Source organism: Lacerta agilis, chromosome 6 (genome assembly GCF_009819535.1).
Source record: "Lacerta agilis isolate rLacAgi1 chromosome 6, rLacAgi1.pri, whole genome shotgun sequence".
In the NCBI taxonomy this organism is placed as follows: Eukaryota; Metazoa; Chordata; class Lepidosauria; order Squamata; family Lacertidae; genus Lacerta; species Lacerta agilis.
Window position 1 is genome coordinate 74,595,482 of NC_046317.1, and position 26,885 is coordinate 74,622,366.

Below are 26,885 nucleotides of genomic sequence, written 5' to 3' on the forward strand. Positions count from 1 at the left end.
TTATAGTATGAGCTGCTTGGATATTTTTTCTTTAAAAATAACTCCTTTGTTTCTGAACACGGTGTCTTCAAAAGCATATCTTCAAACTGGAGTTTTGTGGCCAAGCAAAAAAGTCACAAATTGTATTTTTCAATTGCAAAAATAGAATTATTAAGATGTAACATGTAGAGCCTCACCCAACTTTAAAAACAAAAAAGAAGGACCTGTCAATGAAAGATTGTAAAAGACACATCCCATTTTGCCAAGCCAAAATGCTTGCCCTGATGAAATGACCCCATTAGCGCACTGTGTTATTTAGTTTTTCTTTTTAAATTTTTATTTGCATTTTCAAAAACAGGAACAGAGAGTTTTTCTTGTGCAACACTTGTTTCTCAAGTCAAAAGAAAGATAGGTCCCTTATAAAAACCATCAGATTTCCAATAAGGACCCAGCTAAACTGGTTACCTTGACCACAGTTTCAATCAATGTTAAACCATACAAATAAATCAGACATGAAAGTACCTCAAGCTAATGCATCCATAAAGGAATGAGATCCAGAGCCATCCGAAAAAAAGGAACAGCAGCATTAAGGGAAAGGCAAACACAAACCAAGAGCCAAAATTCACAACGTCACACCCTGGAAAAAAGCTTTGAGAAGGAGAAAACCTGATTAATGTAAGGTGGAGAAACCCCTTTGGATAAACTGAAGAAAGAATCTGAAATATGCAACCAAGGCCAGCATGTCATACAAACATCCCGGTTGTGATCCAAGACCACATCGTGAGGCTGCCACTGTCACTTTCTGCAGCTCACGGACTCCCAAAGTGGGTGCAAATGATAATCTGTCTGTGTTGTATGAAAGGGACAACTATAGTCACAAAGATTTCCTCCTTCTTCCATCTTGCCTAGGAGCCACATTTTTACTAGTTCAGAGGCATGTGCAGTTCTTGACTCCATAGCCTTGGGAAATCCCCATGTACATCCACTGTCAACACCAGCGTGTTCAGTTCCCCACAAGCCCTTTCCCTCCATACCTCTTGAGTTGTCCTGAAAGAATGAGATTTGGGGCAGTTCCTGTCAGCGTCGCTGTTCCACCAATACTGGCTGCATAAGGGATCGAAATGAGGAAGCCTTTCCATACATTCTTCTTGTGCTCTTCCTCCTTCTGTATGTCTGAGGAAACTTCAATTGTGACTTCCTTCTCCTCTGTCAAGTCTTTTCTTTAAAACATTACAAAAGGCAACTCTTGACATTTGTCATTTCTCATATAACTTAGGGCTCATTTGTTTGTTTTTTGCTTCAGTATCTGATTGATCCACACACATCCCATTTGCCAAATAATTTGGCAAGGGGGTTCATTGGTCTTCAGTTGATGGAACAGGATCTACAGCAGGTACAGTTTCTCTGTCCTCTGAAGAATGAGCTGCATCTACCCATATTCCCTCTTTGATCCAACTATGAAAGGTAATCTGGGCATCCTGGACTAAAGTAGGATGGACTTGGGAAGGAGCCATAACTTGGAGGCAGACCACATGCTTAGTTTGCTGAGTTTCCAGGATCATTTATGCTTAAAAGCAGCATGGTTAACAAAGGCTTCACCTTGAGAGCTAGGAGAATCATTGCCACAGTAGACAATGGCCTCATTTGGACATGACACTAAATAATAGTCTAGTGTTACATTGACATGTCTGCTCCCCACTTCCCCTCTCTTCCGGCATGGCAACAACATGAAAAACACCTGCTTCTGTTTTCAACTAACCAAAGTTTGAGTTATGTCTGAACCAGGAACTGGGGTTATTTGAGTTATACTGTATGCAAACAAGCCAGGACTATAAGCTACTGCATGATCTTGACTTGTTCAGACAAGCCATAGTTAAAACTATTAAAACAGCTACAGTAGTTGAAAACAATTATGTTCATTCTCCTCCTCACAGCCACGCCAGGAGATGGGAGATGGGAGGGGGCAGGCACAAGTCTAAAACCCATTCATGAAGCACTAAACCATAGTTTTATTTATTAATAAAGCTGCAATCCTAAACCCAGTTATGAGGGAATAAGTGCCCCTGACTTTAGTGGGTCTTACTTTCAAGTAGACACCATGTGACTATGGCAGACCAACACGGCTACCCACCTGTAACTGGAACCATGTGATTGTGCTATTCCTTATTAAAATAATAACCAAACCCACCTTTCAGGGTGCACAACCTTCTGAAGGTGGTTTGCAAAAAATAAGAAGTTTTGAAACACATACACATTAACCAAATGTGGACTGGAGCAAAAATGCCTTCAAATATCTCTCAGAGCGGGCAGAGACCAGGTCAAGTGTACTTCCAAAGACTTGCGGCAATTGCTGAAAAGGCTCTGTCCCTGGCCTAGCAGTTCTTACTGGCACGTCAGATTTCAAGGCCTCCGATTATGGTAGGTCTGAGTGCAGCCAATATTGAACTTAGTCCCTTGACATAAACTCAATATAGTTGCAATGTAGTGCAATGCTAAAGCAATGCTATAGCTTCCTTGGAGCACGGGTGGAATGCAGCAAGTGACATAAGCAGGAAGAAGTTAAATAGGGCTTTACTCCCAGGTAAACAGCCTTAGTTCATACTCATGAAACAGAGGAAGAATACTTTGGTGATCACCGCCCTCCTCTCCAATGCAAATCTTTGTGTAAACTTACTCATCAACATTTGCTAGAAGCTGCATCTCAGTTGGCACTGCGTGAAGTTTATTCTGATGTACAGAGGCTGAAAAAGAATAATACCCAAAGAGCTTTTTAAAAATACAGAGAAACACGTCCAGAGTCATAATGACAGAAGGCGGTGCTACTATTCCTAAACCATAACAGTTAAATATCCGAGCATAGTTGAGTTACAACAGCAGAATGAAAAGTGGGGAACGGGTATGTCTGCCAACAGCCAGAATATGCAGCAGTAGGCCTTGCTTCCAATTGGCAGGGTTGGTAAAAGTGCAATTTCAAGGCATCTTGCTGACACCTCCTTCAAAAAGGCTAATTTATGCATTCAAATCACCCATTTGGTGCCGTAGCTTCGCACACGTGTGAGTCACTCTTGAGTCTCTCTTTCTGCACTGATCATCTGGAGTTTCCAAGATTTCACAATTAATTAAACAATTAGTTGGCCCAGTGAAGAGTAGAGTTTAGTGTGCTTTATATTTCTTCACCTCCGGGAAGCACTGAAAGATCTACCAGCTTAAAGCTGTCTTAACATAAGACAGGTCATAAACACAAGTTAAGCCTACAGAAAGGATTCAGAGCCAAAGGCAGCAGAGTGACAAATCAGCCCAAATATTGCTATGTTGTGGCTCAGAGTAGAAGAATAAGCTGCTGAAAGGAATTGCTGGTGCGTCCAACTCTCCGACTCACCCTGTTCCCTTATCAAACTGAGAAAGCAGTGCCTGAGCAATGTACCAAAACATTATATACATCTATAGCTATCCAGTTAATGTCTACCATTCTGCAAATGTCACTGGTTTGTGACACTTTGGATTTCTTTCTAATGGAGCAACACATCCATCTAACTGCATTTTTTATAAGTTATATAAAGTGTGCATGTCTGCTACAAAGGAATAACCCCCGAAAAAGTGATGAGGTTGGAAATCCCGGGAAGTTTATTTATTTGAAGTATTTGTTGTTCGCTGTTCACTCAAAAGTCCTAGGGTGGCAAACAATAAAATCAACAATCAACATTTAAAACAAACAAATCGGCATCATGAAATCAGAGCCGCTTTCAGTAAAGTGCTGTATTTGGATTTTTCATGATTCTTAACTAACTAAAACATTACTTTGGAGTTTGTGCTTTCTCTTGATTCCAGAAAAATCAGCTAATTTTATTTACTGATAAAATGTTTCGCTTGCTTGATGAAATGTCTGATCTTGCCTCCTTTAAAACTTTATTATATTATTGTGTCTTCAGCAGAAGCCAAGGATGGGGATCATTAAGCACCGGGGTGCTTACTGTTTCAAATGGAAAATTTTCCATTTGGAAATGCTGCCCTCCTCTTACCCATTTCCCCACATTAAGACAGATAGAACATTACAAGGAACATACACAGCGGTCAAAGTCTGTGAACTCGTTTGCTCTGTTGTATCAGGTTTTAATACTGTTCAGCGGACCAGTGACTTCTGCACTGTCACTTCAGTGATTCAGCAGCACTGACATTTCTTAATGAAGCAACGCAAATGTGTACCAGTTCCATGACAACCACGAAAAAATGGGGAGGGATTAAAAGGAAAAGAAAGAATTCAGATGCACACACACCTAGCATGCCTCCTTTCCCCCTTCAGACTGAAACCATTTGCATTTAGGTGGTGTTCAATTTGGTATGATGGAGAACTTGTCATGCAGGCCTAATTTGGGCCATGCGCCTTTTTTGGGTAAACTGCACATCCCTTCCTATCACCTGATGCCATACGACGTCAGGTGTGGAACACTTAGAGGGATCTCCTCCTATCTCTGATCCAAGCACTATAGTGCTAAGATAAGAGATAAGTCCACCTGCCTTCATGTCTTTTGTGGGAGAGTGCATGAGTCAATGCATGGCTCAGTAAAGGAAATTGTGAACAGAGATGGGCCTGGAAAGGAAAGGAGGGACAGCGTCATGCGTGGAGAGCCCACCTCCCCCCTTCAGTAACTTCACAGATAAGAATTAATGAGCAGTTTATATTTTATAGTCCTTTTATTCAGGCATCAAGTTGCAAGCAAAAATCCACATCACTCCACAAGGAGAGCAGTTGGCTACTCTAATTCTTCCCCCTTCTGTCTTACACAACATCCTAGGCACCAAAACAGGAAGTCCCTCCTCCTCTCTGCATCCTTTGTTCTCTAATACGTTCGGATCTCCTACTTCGTGAGGAGGGAGGGTGCCCCACACTCGCTAATGGCCTCTCGGCTATCTGTCCCCTCCCTTCTGTTTCTCTTGTCATTATCTTGTAGCTAGGTAACTCCCGTCTAATCTGTTCCGTGTCTGTTTCTCTCTCTGCTTCTGAGACTGCTGGAAACAAGGGAGGCAAATCTTCCCCCTCCAGCTCCTCTTCTAAGAGAAGCTGATCTGCCTGAGATTGCATTCCCCAATCCTCTGCTTCATACCATTCCCTGACAGATAGACACACTGGAAAATAGGAGAAAGGATCCTTACCAGCACTCTTTCAGAAACGGATGTGCTCTTACTAGCTACAGCATGTTAGCTGCCCTGCCCTGCCCTGCAACAATATAGGAGGGGAGGCACTAGACCTCTATAGATTTATAAAGGAAGTTTATAACATGGTGCAACCAAGGTGGAGGTATTGGTGTGATGTAAAAGAGTGATGTCACTAGCACCATCTAGTAGGAGCATATGACATTTATGCAAATAGCATCTACAGGGCACAGACTATCACAATATATATCCTTTATCGTTGTACAGGGAAGCAGATGGCAAGGGGAGGAAACCTTATTTCTCCAGCAAGTCAAAGTTGCCGTTCTGAGCAATAGGAGTAATGCAGATTTTTTCCCCCCAGCAACATGTGCATTTACAAGTGGAATGTCCTATGGATGCCGTTGGAACACACCTCAAGTAACAGATGAGTTTACATTTGTCAAAAAGTGTCGTGTTTTATTAACACTGCCCGAATGAGTCAACCAGACCGACCTTGGCTTTCCTCATTTTCCCTCTTGAGATCCCGAGATGTTTCCTTGTCTCCGAAGAGGCTCTTCAGAACAGCCATTGCAATGGGCAGCATCATAGCGGTGGAGGCTGTGTTACTCAGCCACATGGACAGGAAGGAAGTTGTTAGCATCATTCCTAAAATAAGCCTGAAGAAAGAGAGAGAGGGGGGGGGGAGAGAGAGAGAGAGAGAGACGCCTCATACGATTAATCAGAACAAAGCTGTCTCAGTTATATTCTGTAAGAAGTCCAATCCTGTACAACTGGGATAAATGTTAATCTGCTTACACAGTGCTCAAATAGTTATGTTTCCTCTCTCTTCAGCAGTTTAAAAAGTTTGGAACTTTTGGAATGATTTTTTTTCTCTTTAAAGCATTTCCCCCCTGCCCCATACTCCAGCCTTTAACACTATGCTTTCACTAACCCAGGCCTTTGACAGAACCACTGCCATCATGAAAAATATCTGGATCCACCAGAACAAATTCATCAGCAAATTCCATGGAGCAGGTGACTGGGCTGCTGGAGGGGGACAGATCTAACACCATAGAAATAAAGCAAGCTAGTGCAAGAGGCACAGGTCGCTTGAGCTATCCAGATTGCTTAAGCTATCTGGATTAGCTTTGGTGTATTTATTTATTTCCCCACAGGCCAGTCTAAGTAACCCTCCTCCTCCTGCGTATGGTCATAGTACATTTAGTGAGTGCTGAAGAGTTTATGTATACAGCAGAACCTTGGAAGCCAAACGCCTGTAAACTCGAACGTTTCTGGTTTTCAAGTGATTTTTGGAAGCTGAACATCTGGTGCTGCTTCTGTGGCTTCCAATTGGCTGCAGGACGCTCCTTCGGCCAACTGGAAGCTCCGCCTTAGAAGTCGAACGGACTTCCGGAACGGATTCTGTTCGACTTCCAAGGTACATCTGTACACCTTCAGTGCAACCCTACAAGGCTAGTGTTGCCATCCATCCAGAACTTCCCAGACATATCTGGAATACTGCAGTTGGCTTTCCTGAAAAATAGCTCAGAAACTTCATTTATTTTTGCGAATTTGCTTTTAAAAAGCCCTACAACTTCGGCCCCACCCCCCAAAGGAAAGGCTCAACAATTTTTTTCTGTCCAGATTTTCACTGTTTGAAATATGACAACCTTATGTATGGCAGATCAGTTTTAATAGTTGATAGCAACTTGCCTGCTGATGGAGAGCACTACTTGGCTGCCATTTTGTTTCCTCCCATGGGTTTATTGGCTCAAAAGGCTACATTTTGTCTGGGAGGTCAGCTAGTAAGCTACTAGCAAACAAGCAAGTTCCAAAATTAATCAACGTACCACCACAGTATCATTCATCAAATAACTATGGGGAGCCCTTTCAAACCCCACCTAAAATCTAGCAGACCCCCTTTTCTGTTAAGCAGAAAGAAGACGGCTGCTTTTCTTTCAAAAACATAGAAATTGTCGTTCTTTGAGTACCCTGCTCTTTTGATAGCTGGTTTTGGAGCTCCGAACTCAGTAAGCTCTTCAACTGAGCCTCTCCCCATATGAGATCCTGAAGGGAGACATTCAGTCTGACCATCTTTTAGAGCACCTGTCCATTCTTGAAACCTCCAAATCCCTGAACTTTGGGAGATTCCAGAAGAGATCCTGCACGGAAAAGCTTGATCTGACTCCCAGCTTTGGCTGCCTTTTTACTGCACTCCCACAATGACCTGTGGCAGAGGTGGTCTCCGGGATGGCATCGTGGAGCCAACCTCCTGGCAGCAACGTTGCTCCTGCTTACCTGAAGAGTGGGTGGTTGGGGCAGGGCACTAGAGAGGTCGGGATGGTGTAGGTCCACCTGTGACTTCCTAACCTTACAGCCTCTTCGCTCCACCTTTACACCATCCCAGTAAGTGACTATGATGGCATTGCTTGGAGGCTGGCTCTACCCCACTGACCTACTCCTGTCCGGTGGACCCCACCCAGAAAAACCTCATGGAGGCCAAGGGAAGTCACTTCATTTGGAATTTACCCTAATGCTAAAATCCATGTTCCTTCCCCTGTGCTTGGACAGAGCACAAGGAAGGAAAGGTATGACTCTCAAACCTGTGCAAATGGCCTTTCAGTTCCCATTGGAATGCCGGTCTCTTTTGCATTCCCCAAGGGCAGAAGCAATCTAGCACACACACACAGCCTCTTGGCAGCAGCAATTCTTCAGGACAGCCTTCGATTGCTAACCATTAAATTGTCACTCCAGTTAACTTTCTCATTAAAACTCTATTTCAGGAAAAGCCTTGATTATTGTGTCAAGAACATGCTGCAGGACACCCACAATAAAACACCAATTTGGGCGGGCCCAATCCTAGTGATTCGTGGTGGGTTTATTCTGCTTTAATTTGTTCTATGGTGTTTCCCCACTGCTACCATATTATTGCTGTTCAGAGAAGCTATAGTGCAGCAAAAGTAAATAAAAATAAACCAGAATTTGTGGTATTAAAAATACGCAATTTCAGCAGGAAGTTACAGGATGTGCACTGAATGGAAATAAAGTAGTGTGACCGCCCCAACACCTTTGCAGGCGCAAACAATATTTTGTGGGGTGGCATGCGACCACTCCAACAGCATCATGAGGACAAATCAACATGAACGCCCAATGAAAAGGGCATCTGGGGGAGGCCCAAAGTTTAGCACAAGCTCATTTATTTCATTGGTTACCTGGCCGGCTGGACTCCCACCAACATAAGGATTCTCAGTGCGATCCTGCGATGCAGATTCCACTCTTCAATGGCAGCCGCCATGATCAAACCACTCAGGAAGAGGAAGTTGGTGTCTAGAAAATACTGTGGACAAACTTTGCTGGCTGGGAGGACACTGAGGAAGGGGAAGAGAATTATGGGAAGTAGAGCAGTCACAGACAAGGGCAGAGCTTCGGTGCACCAGTATACGGCCATCAACAGAATTACGTAGAGGCATTTTCCTTCCTGCAAAGAAATCAAATGATAAGAAGTAAGAGACAATGTTATAAACGGCTTCTACTGCACTTTGAAAAGTGAGAAGTCTGCATATAAACGACAAGAGAGTTCCACCATTGTAGGGCAGTCACTGAAACTGCCTCTCCGTGTTCATTCACGTCATCAAAAATACGGTGCTCAGACAACATTACCAGGAAGAAACCCTCATTCTGGTGTGAGCAATCTGAATAGGTCACAGAGAAGGAAGCTGTCCATGAAGACACATGATGCTTTGGGGAAAAGAAAAGGGGGGGGGAGAACCCTAATGGAAAACGTTATGAAAAACACACATGGTCCCACTTTTCAAATTCAAGAAATCATTTTCAAATCAAGCAACGTATACTGCAACAAAGTCAAATGAAATTATTTCTGCATTCAAATGCAGAAGCAACCTCCATGAAACAGACCCTCCAAGTGTCCTTATTTTCCAGGGATTTCCCTGATTTAGAGAAGCAGTCCTGGTTTCTAATTTGATCCCGGAATGTCCTGCTTTTCTTTAGGACAGGCATAGGCAACCTTCGGCTCTCCAGATGTTTCGGACTACAATTCCCATCATCCCTGACCACTGGTCCTGTTAGCTAGGGATCATGGGAGTTGTAGGCCAAAACATCTGGAGAGCCGAAGGTTGCCTATGCCTGCTTTAGGATGTCCCTGTTTTCACTGGAGAAATGCTGGAGGGTGTGGTTACAGGTGGGTAGCCGTGTTGGTCTGCCATAGTCGAAACAAAATAGAAAATTATTTCCAGTAGCACCTTAGAGACCAACTGAGTTTGTTCTTGGTATGAGCTTTCGTGTGCATGCACACGTCTTCAGATACACTGAAACAGAAGTCACCAACCCCCAAGCCATCTGAAGGCAATCTTGTATAGGGAAGTTTTTTAATGTTTTATTATGCTTTTATATATGTCGGAAGCTGCCCAGAGTGGCTGGGACAACCCAGTAAGATGTGTGGGGTATAAATAGTAAAATTATCATTATGGAATGGGGCGTCCCTATTTTCATCAGAGAAACGTCGGAGGGTATGATGAAACCCTCACCTTTATACATTTTTGAGGCCTGGCTGCAGAGACACATCAACCCAGACAATTCAAACGATAGATGTGTGCTGAGCCAAATATCCGACCAATGGCCTAGTCATTCATTCACCTTTCCTATTCTAGTTTTGGATTCCTAGAAACAAATCTAATGAAGCAATCAAATTTCCAGCCTTTCATTTCCAAGGTAAAGTACTGGAAAAGCGAAGTCCACAGTGTGTGTGTGTGTGTGTCCATGTGGTGGTCTTGGTCAAAGTGCACCCGTCCCTAAGGAAATGAAGGAGAGATGTAGACAGCATCTTTTCTTGACTACCTTTGGCCAGATGAGTGTTGCAGCACCCTTCTGACCACTTCCAGATCAATGGACCAGTAAATGAAGACCCAATCATGTGAATCTGCTGCTCAGTATTGGGAAACTGAACTGCAAAATAGGATTTCTCTCCCAACAAGTTTCCCATCTGCTTCTCTAAAGCAGAGGGGAAGGCTAACCAGTGGACATCCAGGCACTGTTGGACTTCAAATCCCATCAGCCCCCACCCAACATGGCCAATGGTCAAGGATGATAGAAATTGTAGTCCAACAACATCTGCATAGCCGCAGGTTCCCTACCCACTGCTCTGCAACCTCATGGCGGCCACCAGTCACCTTCAACCAGGCCTCTGAGTTAGACCACATGATTTCTGGAAAATAATTATCCCACTTGATTAAAGTTTGTATCAAAAAAAAAATTTTGTCCCTAATACACACTTTCTTATGAGACTTGTGATTGGGTTAATTTTCCAACTATGTAATGATTGCCAGAAACAGGATTTTTCCTCAGTTGCACAATCACCTCTATTATGACAGAGAAGGAAGAAGACCAGATTATTATAAGGTGGCATCCAATTAAAGTTAGTCATGCCCATTAATTTCAATGGGTCTACTCTGAGTATGACTTAAGAGTTTGACTTAGAGTCTATAGAGTCACTATTGGTTATTGGGTAATGCCTGCTTATTAGGAAGACTGTCTAGAGGAGGAGGAGGAGGAGGAGGAGGAGAGGTCCAAGTCACACAATCTACCTGGTGGTTTCCTGTACAAATGCCACTGAAACGAATGGGATTCAGTTCGTCCTCACTAGCAACTTAGACAAAATGAAGAAATATGTCTCCATTCAAATGAAAAGCCATCAGCTTTAAAGGCCAGATAATTTCAGTTCTATTCTTTATTTGATTCATATATTGCTTCTCCCTGACAAAACAATTTACAGGAGCCATGATATACAAAACACAGTGTGCAATGTTCATCCATCAAAACAAAAAATGTAGAAAAAAACATCCATCATAAGAAGAAATGATCCTGTCCACAGAAGAATACAAAAAATAAACATACATAAATCAAATTGCACCATGGCAAATATATATATATAATGCCATGGTGCATTTACATCAGCACAACCGGACGCTTTCATCTGCCCCAGCAGCAACAAAACATGTCTCTCCCATATCAGTCTCTACAGCAACTGCAAGCACTGCTGCCTTCCAGTAGTTTGATTTCACCCCCAAAGGCACACTCCTTCCTTGTCTCTCAAGACAGATGAATGCCAACAATATTTTATCTCCCAGGCAATTCAAGCAATCAGAAGAATGGTTGCCAGGAGACATATGAACTCACCTAACTCACAACATTAAGCACAGAATTCCTATCTAAGGTCTGCAGGTGGCTTCTGTCTCCATTTTCTATGAAGGTGAAAATATGCACATTTTTATTTACAGATGAATATCCTTGCAATCTTTAAATTCTGTTCTCTGTCATTTCAGGAACTGAACATTCTTTTTACATTTAAAAATCTAGTTAAAGTGTCATTCAAATGTAGTTCACTAAGATTATCATTTTTAGGTTCAACAACAACAACAACAACTTAACAGGAAAACAAGCCAACTAATTTCTAGACATTATGTTGGTTAAGAATGAGTGATTAATGGGATCAGAAAAATAAAAAATCCTGTGTTATGATGTCAGTTTTTTCTTCAGTAATGCACATCCTTCCTTTCCATCACATAGACAAGAATAGGTATTCTGAATTTTCCCCTTATATATATTGGATTTATAAAGAATTTACAGGCATAAATGATTAAATTCACTACTTCCTTTATTAATATTAATAAAATATTATCAGCTGCTGAGCAATGCCTAGTTTTAATATTCCACAAATCATTAATACCCATAATATTTCCCCTCTCCCCTTCTCAGATTTTGCTATGGTAAAATTCCTTCTGCAGCCAAACTGTCACAGGAACAAAAAAGATGCATACCTTAGTACTTTTTAATCAATGTGTTAAAGAACCAATCAATCGTGGTTGAAATAAAAGCTGCAACATGTAAGGCACAGCCATGTGCTCCACTGACTGGGGAGGCTTAAGAGCCAGTTTAAGCTCTCTGCATTGGCAGATTTGGGGTATATGCCAATGCTAGAATAGCATCATCTCAGGTTCTGAGGAAGGAGCAAACCTAGGGTTCATCCACATTTTTGCTTGCCCCATATTTTGATTGTATCATGTAATGCAGCTATGCCTTGCGGAAATCCGATCTTACCCACTGAATTGGATCTTATCAGATGTGCGGAAAACCTGAAGAGGGATTTTGCTTCATTTCACCAGGTAAGATTGCATTTTTGCAAAGCGCAGCCATGGAACAATGTGAAGAGCTCTGGGGCCCAATGGAATTAGCACACAACGTGATCAAAATAGGGGGCAAGTGAAAGTGTGGATGAAGCCCCAAGTCTACACCCTAAACTAAGTCCAGTTCCTCTCCCAGTCCCATGCCTGCAAAACTTTACAGAAAGTGGGGTGGTGTAAGCTAAAACTATCACCAAGTGGTGGACTTGTAAAGGGATAAGAGAGTGTTGGGAAATGATATATAATAAATGGAAAAAATGTTTAAAAGTACCTTTCAAAAAAAAAAAACCCCAAAGTCCTTTTTGTTGGGAATAATTCAGAGGGAAATTCCCAGGTGTCAAAAAGGGTTATTTATGTATGCCACTACTGCAGTCCGTGTTTTGCTAGCCCCAAAATGGAAAACAAGCAAGGTTACAACCAAAGAATGGCAACCTAAACTGATGGAATACACACAGCTTGCAGATTTAACATATATAATAAGAGAGCAAGAAGAACATACATTTAAAGAAGAATGGAAAATGTTTATGGGTGAAAATTGTGCACATTTAAAAACACTGGAAGCATTAAGATAAATTCAGCAGTGTAAATAAGTTCTGATGGTTGTAACAATGGAATACTGAAAGGTTTAGTTCATGTAAAATATGCAGGTATGTATGGTGGTGCTGTGGGTTAAACCACAGAGCCTAGGGCTTGCTGATCAGAAGGTCAGCGGTTCGAATCCCCATGACGGGGTGAGCTCCCGTTGCTCGGTCCCAGCTCCTGCCAACCTAGCAGTTCGAAAGCACGTCAAAGTGCAAGGAGATAAATAGGTGGGAAGGTAAACGGTGTTTCCGTGCGCTGCTCTGGTTCGCCAGAAGCGGCTTAGTCATGCTGGCCACATGACCCAGAAGCTGTACGCCAGCTCCCTTGGCCATTAACGCAAGATGAGCGCCACAACCCCAAAGTTGGACATGACCAGACCTAATGGTCAGGGGTCCCTTTACCTTTACTATGGTGTGCAAAATGGACCATGGAAAGAGAAGAAGTCATTGATTTAAGGTTGTCTAAATGAATGTTTTGAATTGTAAATTAGAAAAAATTAATAAAAATTATACATATATAAAAGAAACATTCCCACTGAGCTAAATGAATAGCCACATCCACTGTGTACCCCCCCCTTCTTGTTCTGCCTACCCCACTGGACAGAGCAAAGTACCCCATCAAGCCTTAACCCCTGAGAAGGAACTCATTACTCAGATGATAAAGCAGGAAGGTATGTGGAATGTGTGGTCACCAGGCCTGGCACTAGCTATCAACCAGGTTGGGCATTGGCCAAGAATCCCAGGGGCTTGGAAGGGCCATGCTTCATCTGAAATGAATGCAATCCCCTGCCCTCTGTGCCAGGGCCCCAGGTACTTCTCAGCAGTGCACTGTGGCGCCAGTTTTGAATGAGAGCCGAGCTTCTGGGCCTCCTGAAGTCTGGCACCAGCACTGCTGCTCAGTTTGCCTTCAGGCCTGGTCAGGTCAGATGGCACTGCAGTCTCAAATATCACAGGGGAGTAAAATCTGGATATCCTTAATTCCACAGTCAAACAGTACGAAAACAGACAAAAAAGAGCAAACAGGAGCACATGCAAATTCAGCCCCATGATTATGTATGCATTCATGCGTGGGTCCACATCAGGTTCGCGTAATTAATGTCAAATCTATTTTGGCTCTAAGTGGGGTCAAGAAAGATGGTGGCTAACGGATTGAGGTTGAATCCTGACAAGACAGAAGTGCTGTTCTTGGGGGAAAGGGGATGGGCAGTTGTGGGGCACTCCCTGGTCCTGAATGGGGCAACTGTGCCCCTGAAGGACCAGGTGCGCAGCCTGAGAGTCATTTTGGACTCACAGCTGTCCATGGACAGCTGTGTCTAGGGCAGCTGTCTACCAGCTCCATCTGGTATACAGGCTGAGACCCTATCTGCCTGCAGACTGTCTTGCCAGAGTGGTTCATGCTCTGGTTATCTCCCGCTTGGACTACTGCAACGTGCTCTATGTGGACCTACCTTTAAAGGTGACCCGGAAACTACAACTAATCCAGAATGCGGCAGACAGACTGGTGACTGGGAGCTGCCGCCGGGATCACATAACACCGGTCTTGAAAGACCTACATTGGCTCCCAGTCGGTATGTTTCCGAGCACAATTCAAAGTGTTGGTGCTGACCTTTAAAGCCCTAAACGGCCTCAGCCCAGTATACCTGAAGGAGCATCTCCACCCCCATCATTCTGCCCGGACACAGAGATCCAGCGCTGAAGGCCTTCTGGTGGTTCCCTCACTGCAAGAAGCCAAGTTACAGGGAACCAGGCAGAGGGCCTTCTCAGTGGTGGCCCCCGCCCTGTGGAACACCCTCCCATCAGATGTCAAAGAAATAAACAACTACCTGACTTTTAGATGACATCTGAAGGCAGCCCTGTTTAGGGAAGCTTTTAATATTTGATGTTTTATCGTGTTTTTAATATTCTGCTGGAAGCCGCCCAGAGTGGCTGGGGAAACCCAGCCAGATGGGCGGGGTATAAATAATATATCATCATCATCATCATCATCATCTGCTCATACAATCACTCCTGGGAACTGCCTGTTTCTCCCATTTGAGGTCCATATTGAGAACCACTAGGCTAGTGTATGGAGTCACAAGCTCTATAGGTTTCTGTCAGTCAACAAATGGCTTTGCTGAACTTTCTTGGATTTGGATACATCCATGGGCGTAGCCAGGGGGAGCAGGGAGGGGCAGCTGCCCCCCAATTAATAACTGAGGTTCTGTCCCCTCAACAAAAGGCCTGCCCCCCCCAACAAAAATCCTGGCTACACCCATAGATACATCAGTTTTAATTTTGTACATTTGTGATATATAGTTTTGGTTTGCTGCAATATGATTTTGGGGAAGCTTCATTGAATGCCATTGTATCTGTTGTTATGTAAACTGCTTGGACAGCTTTGCTATATTAAGTGGTATGATTTAAAATAAAATTAAAAAATAGATCAATTAAATGAAACCAGTCATTCAAGCAAATTTGTCATTGGTCATCACAAAAATACCAACAGCACCTGCCCCCCCGCCCCGCCCCCATGCTGTGTAATATAATTGTGCCTGATCCACTGGGCTATTAAGGCAAACAGAGAAAGTTTACATGTAGTGTATTCCCATCTATCAGCAAATAACAGGTTTTCTTCCATTATTCAAAAAATGAACACTCTGGAGCAGTGGTTCTCAGTCTTCACCAATACTTTAGCATGCCCTGACCAAGCCTTCACCTATGTCTTGAAGGTGCAAGATCCCTCAGTTAGCACAACCATATGCTGTAAAGCTTTGCTAAGATGTACCATCTCAGATTACAATGAAGCAATAGCTTGTTTGAATACCCTCTCATATAAAAAGCCTTCTGCATATAGAACACTTGCAAGTTAGGGACACAGTTTTTTTTATTATTATTATTCAGTTGTAGTGGAGCAATGGAGACAAATTTTTCCTACTGTCTGGGAAGAGGCAATTTGTGGTAATACCACAAATTTTATGGTCTGTTTTTCATTATGTCTAAAATCCTTTGCTTATTAAAGACTACCCCACATCTTCTTCAAAAAATTGTTTTGCACATGTAACTAGCATAGAATTATCAAAATTTTCAAAAGTAGGGGGTCCGTGGCTTAGCTTTTGAAAAATAAGGAGTCTGCAGTACTTAGCTAATTGGGAACCACTTCTCTGGAGAATTTATTTAAGAAATAAACTTTAGAGCCCCTGAAAGCTGCAATCCAGGAAATACAAGAGTTTGTAGGGGGTGGAAGGAGCCCCCTCCCTCTCTCCCCACATTTGCCTGCAGTTTCGTATCGACCCTCTGCTATTCTGCCCCACCTTAATTTGTTTCTTATTTATTTCATCTCTGCTGAAATTCCAGGTCTGTCAGGCACCCCTAGCCACGAACTGTTTTTGTGCCAGCTGGCCACTATAAGAACTACTATTTTAGAATTGGTGACTGAGCTTGTTCTTTCCCTCTTCCTTCCCCATTCGTTTTACCTTGTGTGCCATGGTTGTTGGTTTTTCCAACTAGTAAGCCTGGAGGCAGGGACTGTCTTGTTTTAATAGATGTATGTAAGCCATTCTGAGAGCCTTTTTGACTCTACAAATGCTCTAAATAAAATGAATGAATCCCCTGCCTTTCCAAATAAGAGCTTTCAAAGCCAGGATAGATATATAGAACAGTAGGCCCTGCTCGTCTAAAGAAACAGCCATGTGATAATCAAGGTCACAGCTCATATACCATTTTCTTTCTTGGCCTCAAAGGATTCCCTGAACTCAATTGTTGCTAAGAGCCTCCTCTTGAGCAGAAAAGACCTACATCACTGCTGCTTACTTCAGAACTGGGTATCACTGACACAGAGTCCCATTTGATGGTGTAGCGGCAAGCTCCTCATTAAGAACGTCCCCTGTGCTCCCTTACCAAGAACATGGCTTTTCGAACTACCTGCTACTGCCCTGCCTTCTCCTCCAGCAATCATTTGTGTTGCTGTTGTTTAGTCGTTCAGTTGTGTCCGACTCTTCGTGACCCCATGGACCAGAGCACGCCAGGCACGCCTGTCTTTCACTGCCTCCCACAGTTTAGTCAGACTCATGTTGGTAGCTTCAAGAACAATGTCGAACCATCTCGTCCTCTGTCGTCCCCTTCTCCTTGTGCCCTCCATCTTTCCCAACATCAGGGTCTTTTCTAGGGAGTCTTCTCTTCTCATAAGGTGGCCAAAGTACTGGAGCCTCAGCTTCAGGATCTGTCCTTCCAGTGAGCACTCAGGGCTGATTTCCTTAAGAATGGATAGGTTTTATCTTCTTGCAGTCCATGGGACTCAAGAGTCTCCTCCAGCACCATAATTCAAAAGCATCAATTCTTCGGCGATCAGCCTTCTTTATGGTCCAGCTCTCACTTCCATACATCACTACTGGGAAAACCATAGCTTTAACTATATGGACCTTTGTCGGCAAGGTGGTGTCTCTGCTTTTTAAGATGCTGTCTAGGTTTGTCATTGCTTTTCTCCCAAGAAGCAGGCGTCTTTTAATTTCATGACTGCTGTCACCATCTGCAGTGATCATGGAACCCAAGAAAGTAAAATCTCTCACTGCCTCCATTTCTTCCCCTTCAATATGAAGCAGAAAGGCTTGCTGGCTCCTTCTGCTCCAAAATCAAGCAGCTTCTATGAGCCACAGGTGAGATCCGAGTGCAGGGTGGAGGCCAAAGGTGGACAAACTGCCCCAGAAGGACCACAACTTGTCCCCCTCCAGAGGTACTACCCCCTACCCAATGTCCTGTACACAAATATGCAACTTAAAAGACCTTGTTGTAATCCAAGCCTGCACAACTTGTGATCCACCAAGCCAAATGCAACCACCCAGCTATCTATGTTAGCCTGAATATTTTGCAGGCCTGGGTAAGAAGTGAAACAGGAGGATTAATAAGCTTCTAGGGCAGGGTTTGGAACCTGTAGCCCTCCCAGTTTTGTTGGGCTACAACTCTCATCAGCCCCCAGTGATGATGAGGGATAGTGGGAGATGTAGACCAACAACACTGAGGGGGCCACAAGTTCCCATCCCCTGTCCTAGTGCCCTCATAGATGTCCTGTGGGTTGCACTCAGGTCACAATTCTGTATGGGCCTACCGAAAGTGCAGAAAACCAGAACAGAACAGAACACCTCTGAGATTCAGCCTCAAATGTGCCAAAATCCAAGTACAGCATGAGGAATACAATACCTATTATTCATCCGAAAGCTGAGCTCTGTTTGATGAGAATATTCGGCAGTTATAAGACAGCCCACTGTTCCCCACACCCCTACATTTGGGCTTACAAGTTCAAAAAGCATTAGAATCTAATAAAGCTGTTTATTCAGCTAATGTATGTGTAGCAAACTAATACAATGAGATATTTACAAGTCCCCAAAAGGAATTAAAATATCCATTATGTAATCCTGTTTCTACTCTTTGAGGCAAATGAAACTGTACATAGGCACTTTGAATTACCTAAATTACCTCAAGAGCAGAAACAAAAGGAAATTATGAACAATAAAATCCTAAAGGAGCCCTTCCATCCTACATGCTGCGGTAGCAAATGAAATTTCACAAAGCCATCTTATTCCAGTGTTGAGGATACAGTGAGATGAGGAATAAAGTTCTGTGTCTACAAAAAAACAGCATCGAAGTAGCTGTCCTGAGCAGATAGGCTACATGGGAAATGACCACAACTCTTTCATCAGGCCTGTTTGTTTCAAGTACACCCCCATTCTCTCCTCTGTTTCCCGTCTCTCCTGTCAGAACTAAAGATTTTTTTTTGCACCTTGGGCGAATTAAATCCTTCCCTTTTGACTTACTGCATGCTGAGCAGCAGAACATTCAACAGCGCATAAAATGATCACAAGTAGATTGAGGTGCTAAAAATATCTACCCTTTATAAATAAAGCTTAAGAACTAAAGGTATGCCTAGCTGAACACCCTCTTTCCCAGGGGAAATGCCTCTGGGGAGCCCACTTGCAATGGGGAAGGCATCAATAGCCCTTCTGCATACCTGCTCTCCAGAAGCTGTCGGTACTTTTTATCATATGTGGTGGGAGTGCAAGAAGGTGAGAGTATATTGGGATATGATATATCATGAGTTAAGAAAAATGTTGAAATATAACTTTGCTAAGAATCCTGCAGCTTTCTTACTAGGTATTGTAGGTACAGACATTGAAAAAAAGGACATTAAACTTTTCCAGTACGAAGTGACTGCAGCTAGGATTTTGCTAGCACAAAGGTGGAAACAAGAAGAATTACCGACGAAAGAAGAATGGACAGTGAAACTGATGGAATATGCAGAATTGGATAAAATGACGGGAAGAATCCGGGAACAGCGGGACCAGAAATTCATCAAAGACTGGTTAAAGTTTATGAATTATTTAAAAGACAATTTACAATTGAACACGCTAATAGGACTTCAAGAAGTTTTGTAGTTAATGTGTAGAAATATTATTGTAAGTATGGTAGTTAGAGTAAGTAGGAATTTTATGATAATGTAAGCAATGGTTGATTAAATAAGTATAATATTATGATATAATTCTGAAAGCCATGTGGAAGGACTGAGGGAAGTCATGGCTTTGTTAGCCAAAATTGAAAAATGTATGAGAATGTACGTAGGATTTGTTTTTGTAGTAGTAAAGTATAAAAAATAATAATAAATAATTTTTTTAAAAAAGCAATAGGGAAGGCATCAATAGCCCTTCTGCATTCCTGCTCTCCAGAAGCTGATAATTTAGAGACCAAGTGCCTCTGAAACCTGGATGTTACATTTAGGGGCATACATCATCATCATCATCATATATAGGTAAAGGACCCCTGGATGGTTAAGTCCAGTTAAAAGCGACTATGGGGTGCAGCGCTCATCTCGCTTCAGGCCAAGGGAGCCAGCGTTTGTCTGCAGACAGCTTTTCCGGGACATGTGGCCAGCATGACTAAACCGCTTCTGGCGCAACGGAAAACACTGTTCAGCTTCCCGCCACACCTGTTTATCTACTTGCACTTGTATGCTTTTGAATTGCTAGGTTGGCAGAAGCTGGGACAGAGCGGATTCGAACTGCCGACCTTCTGATCGGCAAGCCCAAGAGGCTCAGTGGTTCAGACCACAGCGCCACCCATCTGTCTGGGTTGCCTCAGCCTCAGCCACTCTGGGCGGCTTTAAAACACATTCAACGCACATGACTTCCCCCTCAAAGAATCCCCTCACAGAGCGACAATTCCCAGTGAACTACCATTCCCAGGATTCTTTTAGAGAAGAAGCCATGTGTCTTGAGAGTGGTTTAAATGTTGTGGCAGACTTATCCTCCATGAATAAAAGGGTCCCATTTTAAAGCCATCTGAGATAGCCATCACATCTTGTGGGACGGCAGCAAATGCCATAAATTAATCACAAATTGTGTAAAGCCTTTTATCTACCCCTTTTACTGGAAGTCCCCAAATTCTAGCAATACAAGAGAGGCATAACTGCTTATCTTCATTCAGTTTTTCCCCACATCACGCATACTTCTGTAAGCTTCTATCACATCTCCCCATGCTTGGCTTTTCTCCACACTAAAAAGCCTCAAGTCTTTGTAGCCCTTCCTCATAGAGATTGTGTTCCACAAGTCTGATTGTTTTGGTTTCCCTTTTGTGCCTCCCGTTCTAGTTCTTCAAAGTTATTGACTGATGGATTGCTTTCTCCCATTTGCAAATCTGCCCATGCTCTGGGCAGCTGGCAGAGAGTGGAAGGTTCTCTCTTGCCTCTTCTGGAATGCATGGAATATTGCCCATCCATCAAGCTGCTAAGCTGCCACTGTGCATCTTGTTGTCTAAGAGTACATTCATCTCAGCAGGTTAAAACACAGCAAAGTCGTTCGTCACCACCACCCGCTGCGTTTCAAGCCACATTTTCGCTGTGCTGTTCACGTTAGAGAGAGTTGGTAGAGGTGTCTTCACCCAACCTGCAAGACATCTTTGGTTTCCCTGCCCCTGTGACATTCCCCATGAAGTCCTAATTCATTAAGCTGTCATGTGCGCATACGCACTCATCTGCGCATGCACAGTGCCTGTTGTGGTGATGTGAACCAACCCTTTACTCTGCTTCTAGTTTTCTAGTTGGGTTGAAGCTGGTTTGCATAATAATAATAATAATAATAATAATAATAATAATAATGCATCAAGCATGTTTGTCAAGAAACTACAGGATCAATATGGGCTGGCTAACGGTGTGCGAATTCAGTTTCAAAACTAACAGTGGGAGCCTACTGGATGCAGAGTATATCATAATATGAACATACCCTAAAACCAGACCACAGCTTTCTTTCTGAGCCATTCACAGCACTGGAGAAAACATCTTTTTAACTCCAGCACCCTGCTTGCCTCTGCAGTTGGGCCAGTCCTGACACAGACTGTAAGCTCCTTGGGGCAGGGACTTTTGCCAACATTGCTTTGTAAAGAGCCATGTACACTGATGAAACACTCATAGGAATCACAGCATCCTGGGAACGTGCTTGCGGAAAAATGCATTGGACCTAACATCTCTTTTTGGCAAAAGGGGCTTTGATAGGGAAACTTGTCCAAGCAATATACTCAAGAACAAACACATACTACCCTGTTTCTCCTAAAATAAGACATAGCCATAAAATAAGCCATAGCAGGATTTCTATGCATTTGCGAAATATAAGCCGTTCCCCAAAAATAAGCCATACCCCGAAAATAAGCCATAGTGACGTGGTACCTCCCATTAAAACAGCCTGGAGAGGTGTGGCTATGCAGCGTACCGATGTGACACGGTTAAAATAAGACATCCCCTGAAAATAAGCCATACTGTGTTTTTTTGAGCAAAAAAAAATATAAGACGGTGTCTTATTTTAGGAGAAACACGGTAATTTCTTTATTTGTTTTAAATGCCCATATTCTTTACAACGAAGCTAGAAAGTTAACAAATCCACAACCAAAGAGGTTGGACAAAGTCCAGAGGTGAGAACAGCCCTGCTAGAACATTCCCCTTCCAACAGCCCCTTTCTAGTTAAGCTAATGGCAAGCGCTGTTAATCAGATGTGTTTGCATCTAATATGTACTTTTTGGAACATGGATATTGCATCAGCTGGGATGGGGGAGTGGGTTGCAGGGGGGGATTTTTTAAAAATCATTTTCTCCCTTGCAAAAATCACTCTTCTGAAGCTGGCATTTCCTTTGGGGGAAATCCCCCATTAGTGCCAATCTACTAAAGTAGAAAAGAGTTGCATTTATTCTCCATGCCTGCTCTGATCCCATAAATTAACAGCTTTTCCTTTCCTCCACCCTGAAGCTGATTGCCTTAAACACACACACACACACACACACACACACATATTAGAAGCAAATATGCATTCAACATCATGTGTATCTTAGTCCTTAAGAATAGAATATACTTTGAGCAACTATGGGTATTTCCAGACAGGTGTTTGTTGTGGGATCAGTGTTACTCATGCATGTAAGGTTTTTACAGCCTGCACATGACAGCATCAACATCAATATGCATTTTTCCCGCCTCCATTTAATCTGAATTTACTCTTCCTGCTGAAAAACCAATGGATTTTAAGGGGGTGGGGGACACCTGTTACCAGTGTCCTGTTTGCAATATCTGAAAGGCTTGTTTGCAACATTAAAACTCTTGTGTGGGATCACACCTCCCATTAGTCAACCAATGTGGTAAGCAGGTTTCATAGACTGGCAAAGATGCCATACCATGCACTGGATCCAACATGGGGCTTGGAGGCAGATGGGCCAGGTTCAAATCCCAGCTAACTCTGACCTGCCCCGACTTTTCCTAGCTTTGGGAAACAGTGGAAGGAGCTCAAAAGACAGTGCGATATGATGGGCCAAACTATATACGTATATGTCCCTTTGCTGTCTTCGACCCATTTTGGTTTGACAGATTTTTGTCAAGTTAGAGAAAGTCTGTCAGGAAAACAAGGCTGCTAAAAAGCGTCACTAAACGGTTGTCTCAGAAATGTCATCTTCCCATTCCCCGTGTGACCTGGATGATATTGTAATCCTTTCCAGTGAACCTGTAGGGCTCTGCCAGACAAACCAGAGCGACGTCTGGAGGTTGGTGGGAAGGGGTGAAGCAGAGAGCTCCTGGTTTAAGCTGTGAGCTGAGAGGACCTATTCAATTCTTGATGCGGAGGGGGGAATTTTCCGTGATAGCTTGCCCTGTTTGATGGGTGGGGATGCAGTTGAGAGCGGTATCAATATGCCCTGGAATAACAGTCCTGTATGTATTCAGGAATGGCAAAGATGCAGATAAAGGCACTGTGGGAGACGCATAATAGCTTGGAAAACAGAGGTGGTGAAGTCCATGCACAGCAGCATAGACTGTCCCAAGAGTGAAACAGACAATAATCTGGCAGAGATTTCAGCTTTAGGGGCAGAAGCCGTAGACGAGACCAGAAAGAAAAGGCATGTACCGCTGGAGAATGAGAACTGTGTGTCCCAGTTGCGGATCCCTTCCATCCCAATGAATGCAGCTCTGAAAGCCCCAGTCCAAACTTGGCAAGGAGAGAAAGGGGAGGTGGACCATTCTAAGCATATGAGGAAAAATCTGCACCATTCCCCACACCCACCTCAGCTTATTCTTTATTAAAGTTATGGTTTCCATACTACTACATTAATATGAACCATTTACAGGTGTTACACAAACAGCTTAAATTGTAAGTCTGTAATTAAAGTTCCCCCTGCGGCAGGAAAAGCCACAGGGAATTGCTTAGAAAGTTGCCCATCAGCCTTGCCTTATGTACCTCCACTCCAAAGAAGACACATGATTCTCAGGATGCACACTTGCCTAGCTAGGTGTAAACCCCACAGTGCAACCTACTCCCGAGGAAACATGCATAAAGTTGCAGTGTTCATCCTTTGTTGATAAGGCCCTTTGAAGCATCTGTGAACTAGCACCTTCTGTATAAGCTGTGAGGGGCAGCATTTTGGAAGCAGGAGCGAGAAACAGAAACAAAGAACAAGTGAGGAGGTGCCTTTTATTACGAGAGAGGTGATGCCTTTTATTGATCTGTGTAGCTTGGAGAAAGGCAAGAAGAAAAACTGCCTGGAAATGGCATTCAATGGGGCAGCAGTGGACATGGCCTAGGAGTTTCTCCAGGGAATTATTTCCCTGTGACGTGCGTGACAATGAACAAAGGGCAGCTCTTGAAGCAAAGTAAGCTAAATATGCTTTGTGGGAATTTTCTGTTACAGAGTGGGACAGAGTATTCTCCAGTAACCTGGGCTAGATGTTACTTTTCTGTGGCAGAGATGGGGACCCCATGTTGTTGGGCTCCAATTCTAATTCAACATGCCCAGTTCTAGGCCAGCAACATCTGGAGGTGAGCCCTGTTGGCTACCCTGGATAATGACAGATGGATCATGTTACCATCAAAAAATGCACTGCAACAGTAATTGCGGGGACTTGTAATGACAGTAATTACAAGGGAGGACTTTGGTAATCTTTGGTAGTATGGTGCCCTGAGCAAGGCCAAAATTTGACAACCCCCAATGGATCTTCTCCATGCTGGATCTTCTCAATTTTGCACCCTCTTGGCTCGGCGCCCTGTGCAGGGGAACTTGCCTGCACTTCCCTAAATCGGGTGCTGATCCCGTATTGAAGATCAAAAGTCTGTGATAATAAGAGACTTCCAAAAAAGTTTAAGATGAGGCAACTATTTAGTTGGGGCAGGGGAGAAAGATTGGCTTTGGGGGAAGCAGTTGATCACTTGAGCTGTATATCGTCAGGGTGACATTTAAAAGTGACATGATGTTAATCTGGGGAGTTGGTCCTAGGGTTACAAAGTGGCAAAAGGGTAAAGGCAAAGGGGGATTTTTTAAAGGGGATGGTCATTTCGTTTGGAGGAGGGGATATTCCTTAAAGTGGGCAAGTAGGAAAAGGTTTTTGATAAGGTAAAGGGAAAAGGTAGAGAGCTGGGTGTTACAGGAATGGATTTTTCTACGGACAGCAGACCAGCCAATTTCTTGAAGAAATACTCTCCAAAACTGAGAAAGCGTTTTGGGTTTAGTTCATTGTCTCCTGCAGACAACCTATATTTATTAATCATTCCTCCCAATTTACTTGCACAAAGCTTAAGTAGAGGTTAGACTGTCTCTGGTCATTCTCAAGCATTCGTCCCAATTTGAGGGGAAGTTACACAGTAAGCGTTCATTCCGGCTTGCTTATGCAATGTTTATGCGTCTTCCCATTAATCATTCGGCCATCCCACACTTTTAATTCCATTTCCCCATCACTTTCTCAACAGCAAAAAGTCCAATTTTTTAAATAAAAAGGTAGGTTTGTTGCATGCAGTCAGCAGAGCAGTTTAACCCAGTTTAATTGCACACACATACATTTCTGATAGGAGCTTCAATCCCACCCCACCTCCCAAAATAGTAACAGTCTGGAGGTAACCTGAGTTCCCTTAAGGACAATGAACATGTGGTTCCTTGGTTGGAAGCAACATTAAGTAGGAGATGACAAAGAGATTATGGACCAGAACAACCATCAGTGTGGCAACCTTTGGAGGAAGGGCTATAGGTCAGCGGTAGAGCATCCGCCTTGAATGCAGAAGGTGCTGGGTTCAATCCCCAGCATGACCAGGTACGGCTGGGAGAGGTTCCCTAAACCTTGGAGAGCCACTGCCATTCATATTGAGCTAGAGGGACCAGTGGGTTTGACTTGGTCTAAGGCAGCTTAGCTTCCTCTGCTCTTCGTTAACTTGAGTTTCATTAGTAGCCACAGTTCCCTACAAGCAGTCAAAGTGCAGGGAGCAGAAGGCAATGAATTGCTCTTGTGAAATACAGGATGGGAATATTGGGGAGTACAAAGAGCTGCTGCTGGAAGTTATTTGGGTTAGCAGGATAGATATTAGGGAAGCAGAGAATAGCGACAGCAGAAATCGTAATATTATCTTGACAGGGATTAGGGAGGTACAAGAAGTTAGGGCAGAGGGCAAGGAACTATTCCCAATAGTCTGATGACTGTTGCAGAATGAAGGAATTATTTGAGTACTTTTTGCAGGAAACTGGTTTTCTAAAGGGGAGTGCAGCCTTTCTGAAAACAGAAGATGGGGAGGGTTCTTGGTGGGAGAAGGGACTAAGAGGGGGTGGTAATTGAGTTGGAGACTCAGGTGGTACTAAGGAACGTGGGTTACACACTGCCGTTCCCCCCTCTTCTTGATAAGTCACCTCCGCCTTTAAACGACTGTGTGACAATGTCAACAGACAGACAGTCAACAGGTGAAGCAACAGGGAACTCACTGCCTGTTGAAGCTCTGCCTGCTGCACAGCTGTTGAAAGGAAGTAAAGGCTCCTTGCAGAAAGGGGGAAGAGCAAGATGAAATGGGCTGGTGGCTACTCTAGAAGCAGGAGATGGGGTACAGCGACTTTTACTAGGGCAAAGAAGGCAGTGGAGGGGGAGGCGGAGAGGAGGAAGAAGCCCCTTGCAGGGTGGCTTTCACGGCGGGCGGGGTGGGGGCAAAGGGTTACCTTGGGGGGCAGGCTGAAGAGGACAGGCAGCAGCACCAGCGGGGTGCAGAGCAGCACCAGGTAGCGGCGGATACTCCACACTTTCTTCACTAGGGCTCCAAGCGCTGCCATAATAACCCGACCGGACCGGCTTGGGAGAGACCGGCCGCGGCGCCCGGGCCGCCGCTTTATCCCGGGGGAGGGAGGAGGGCGAAGGAGGCAGGGCTCTTACCTAGGGGCGGCGGCAGGGAGCACGGGGCTCGCCGTCCGCCAGCCCGACCGACTCCCACCTCCCGCTCCATCGGCCGATCCGGAGAGCCAGGAGAGGGAGCCGCGGCCGTGACCGCCTCCGCCTCCTCCTCCTTCAAGGGACGGGACCGCCTCCTCGGGGCTGCCCCCTCTTCCACCCCGCTCCAGCCGGAGACCGAGGAGAAGCGAGCAAGCGGCTCATCGTCACGTGGAGCGCAAAGGAGCGCAGCTTTTGAGCCGGCATCCGCCGAGCGCGCTGTGCGTCCTTTGCGCAAGGCGCGCCAGCTCCAAAGTTTCGCTCCTTTGCGCTGCACGT

At 44.0% G+C, this 26,885-nt stretch overlaps 1 protein-coding gene across 2 annotated transcripts in view; it reads right to left on the reverse strand.

The window, feature by feature from the left end:
• Nucleotides 1–26,661, reverse strand: part of SLC13A3 (solute carrier family 13 member 3) — a 43,927-nt gene extending 17,266 nt beyond the window's left edge. Inside the window, exons 1-6 of one of the 2 annotated variants that reach the window (XM_033153475.1) lie at nt 26,553–26,661; nt 8,322–8,587; nt 5,623–5,786; nt 2,654–2,720; nt 1,014–1,199; nt 502–627 (exon numbers count right to left, since the gene is read on the reverse strand). In XM_033153475.1, the coding sequence (XP_033009366.1) occupies nt 502–627; nt 1,014–1,199; nt 2,654–2,720; nt 5,623–5,786; nt 8,322–8,557 (779 nt within the window). In that variant the 5' untranslated portion in view covers nt 8,558–8,587; nt 26,553–26,661. The other variant, XM_033153474.1, reaches the window with a different exon arrangement.
• Between the last annotated feature and the right edge of the window lie 224 nt (nt 26,662–26,885).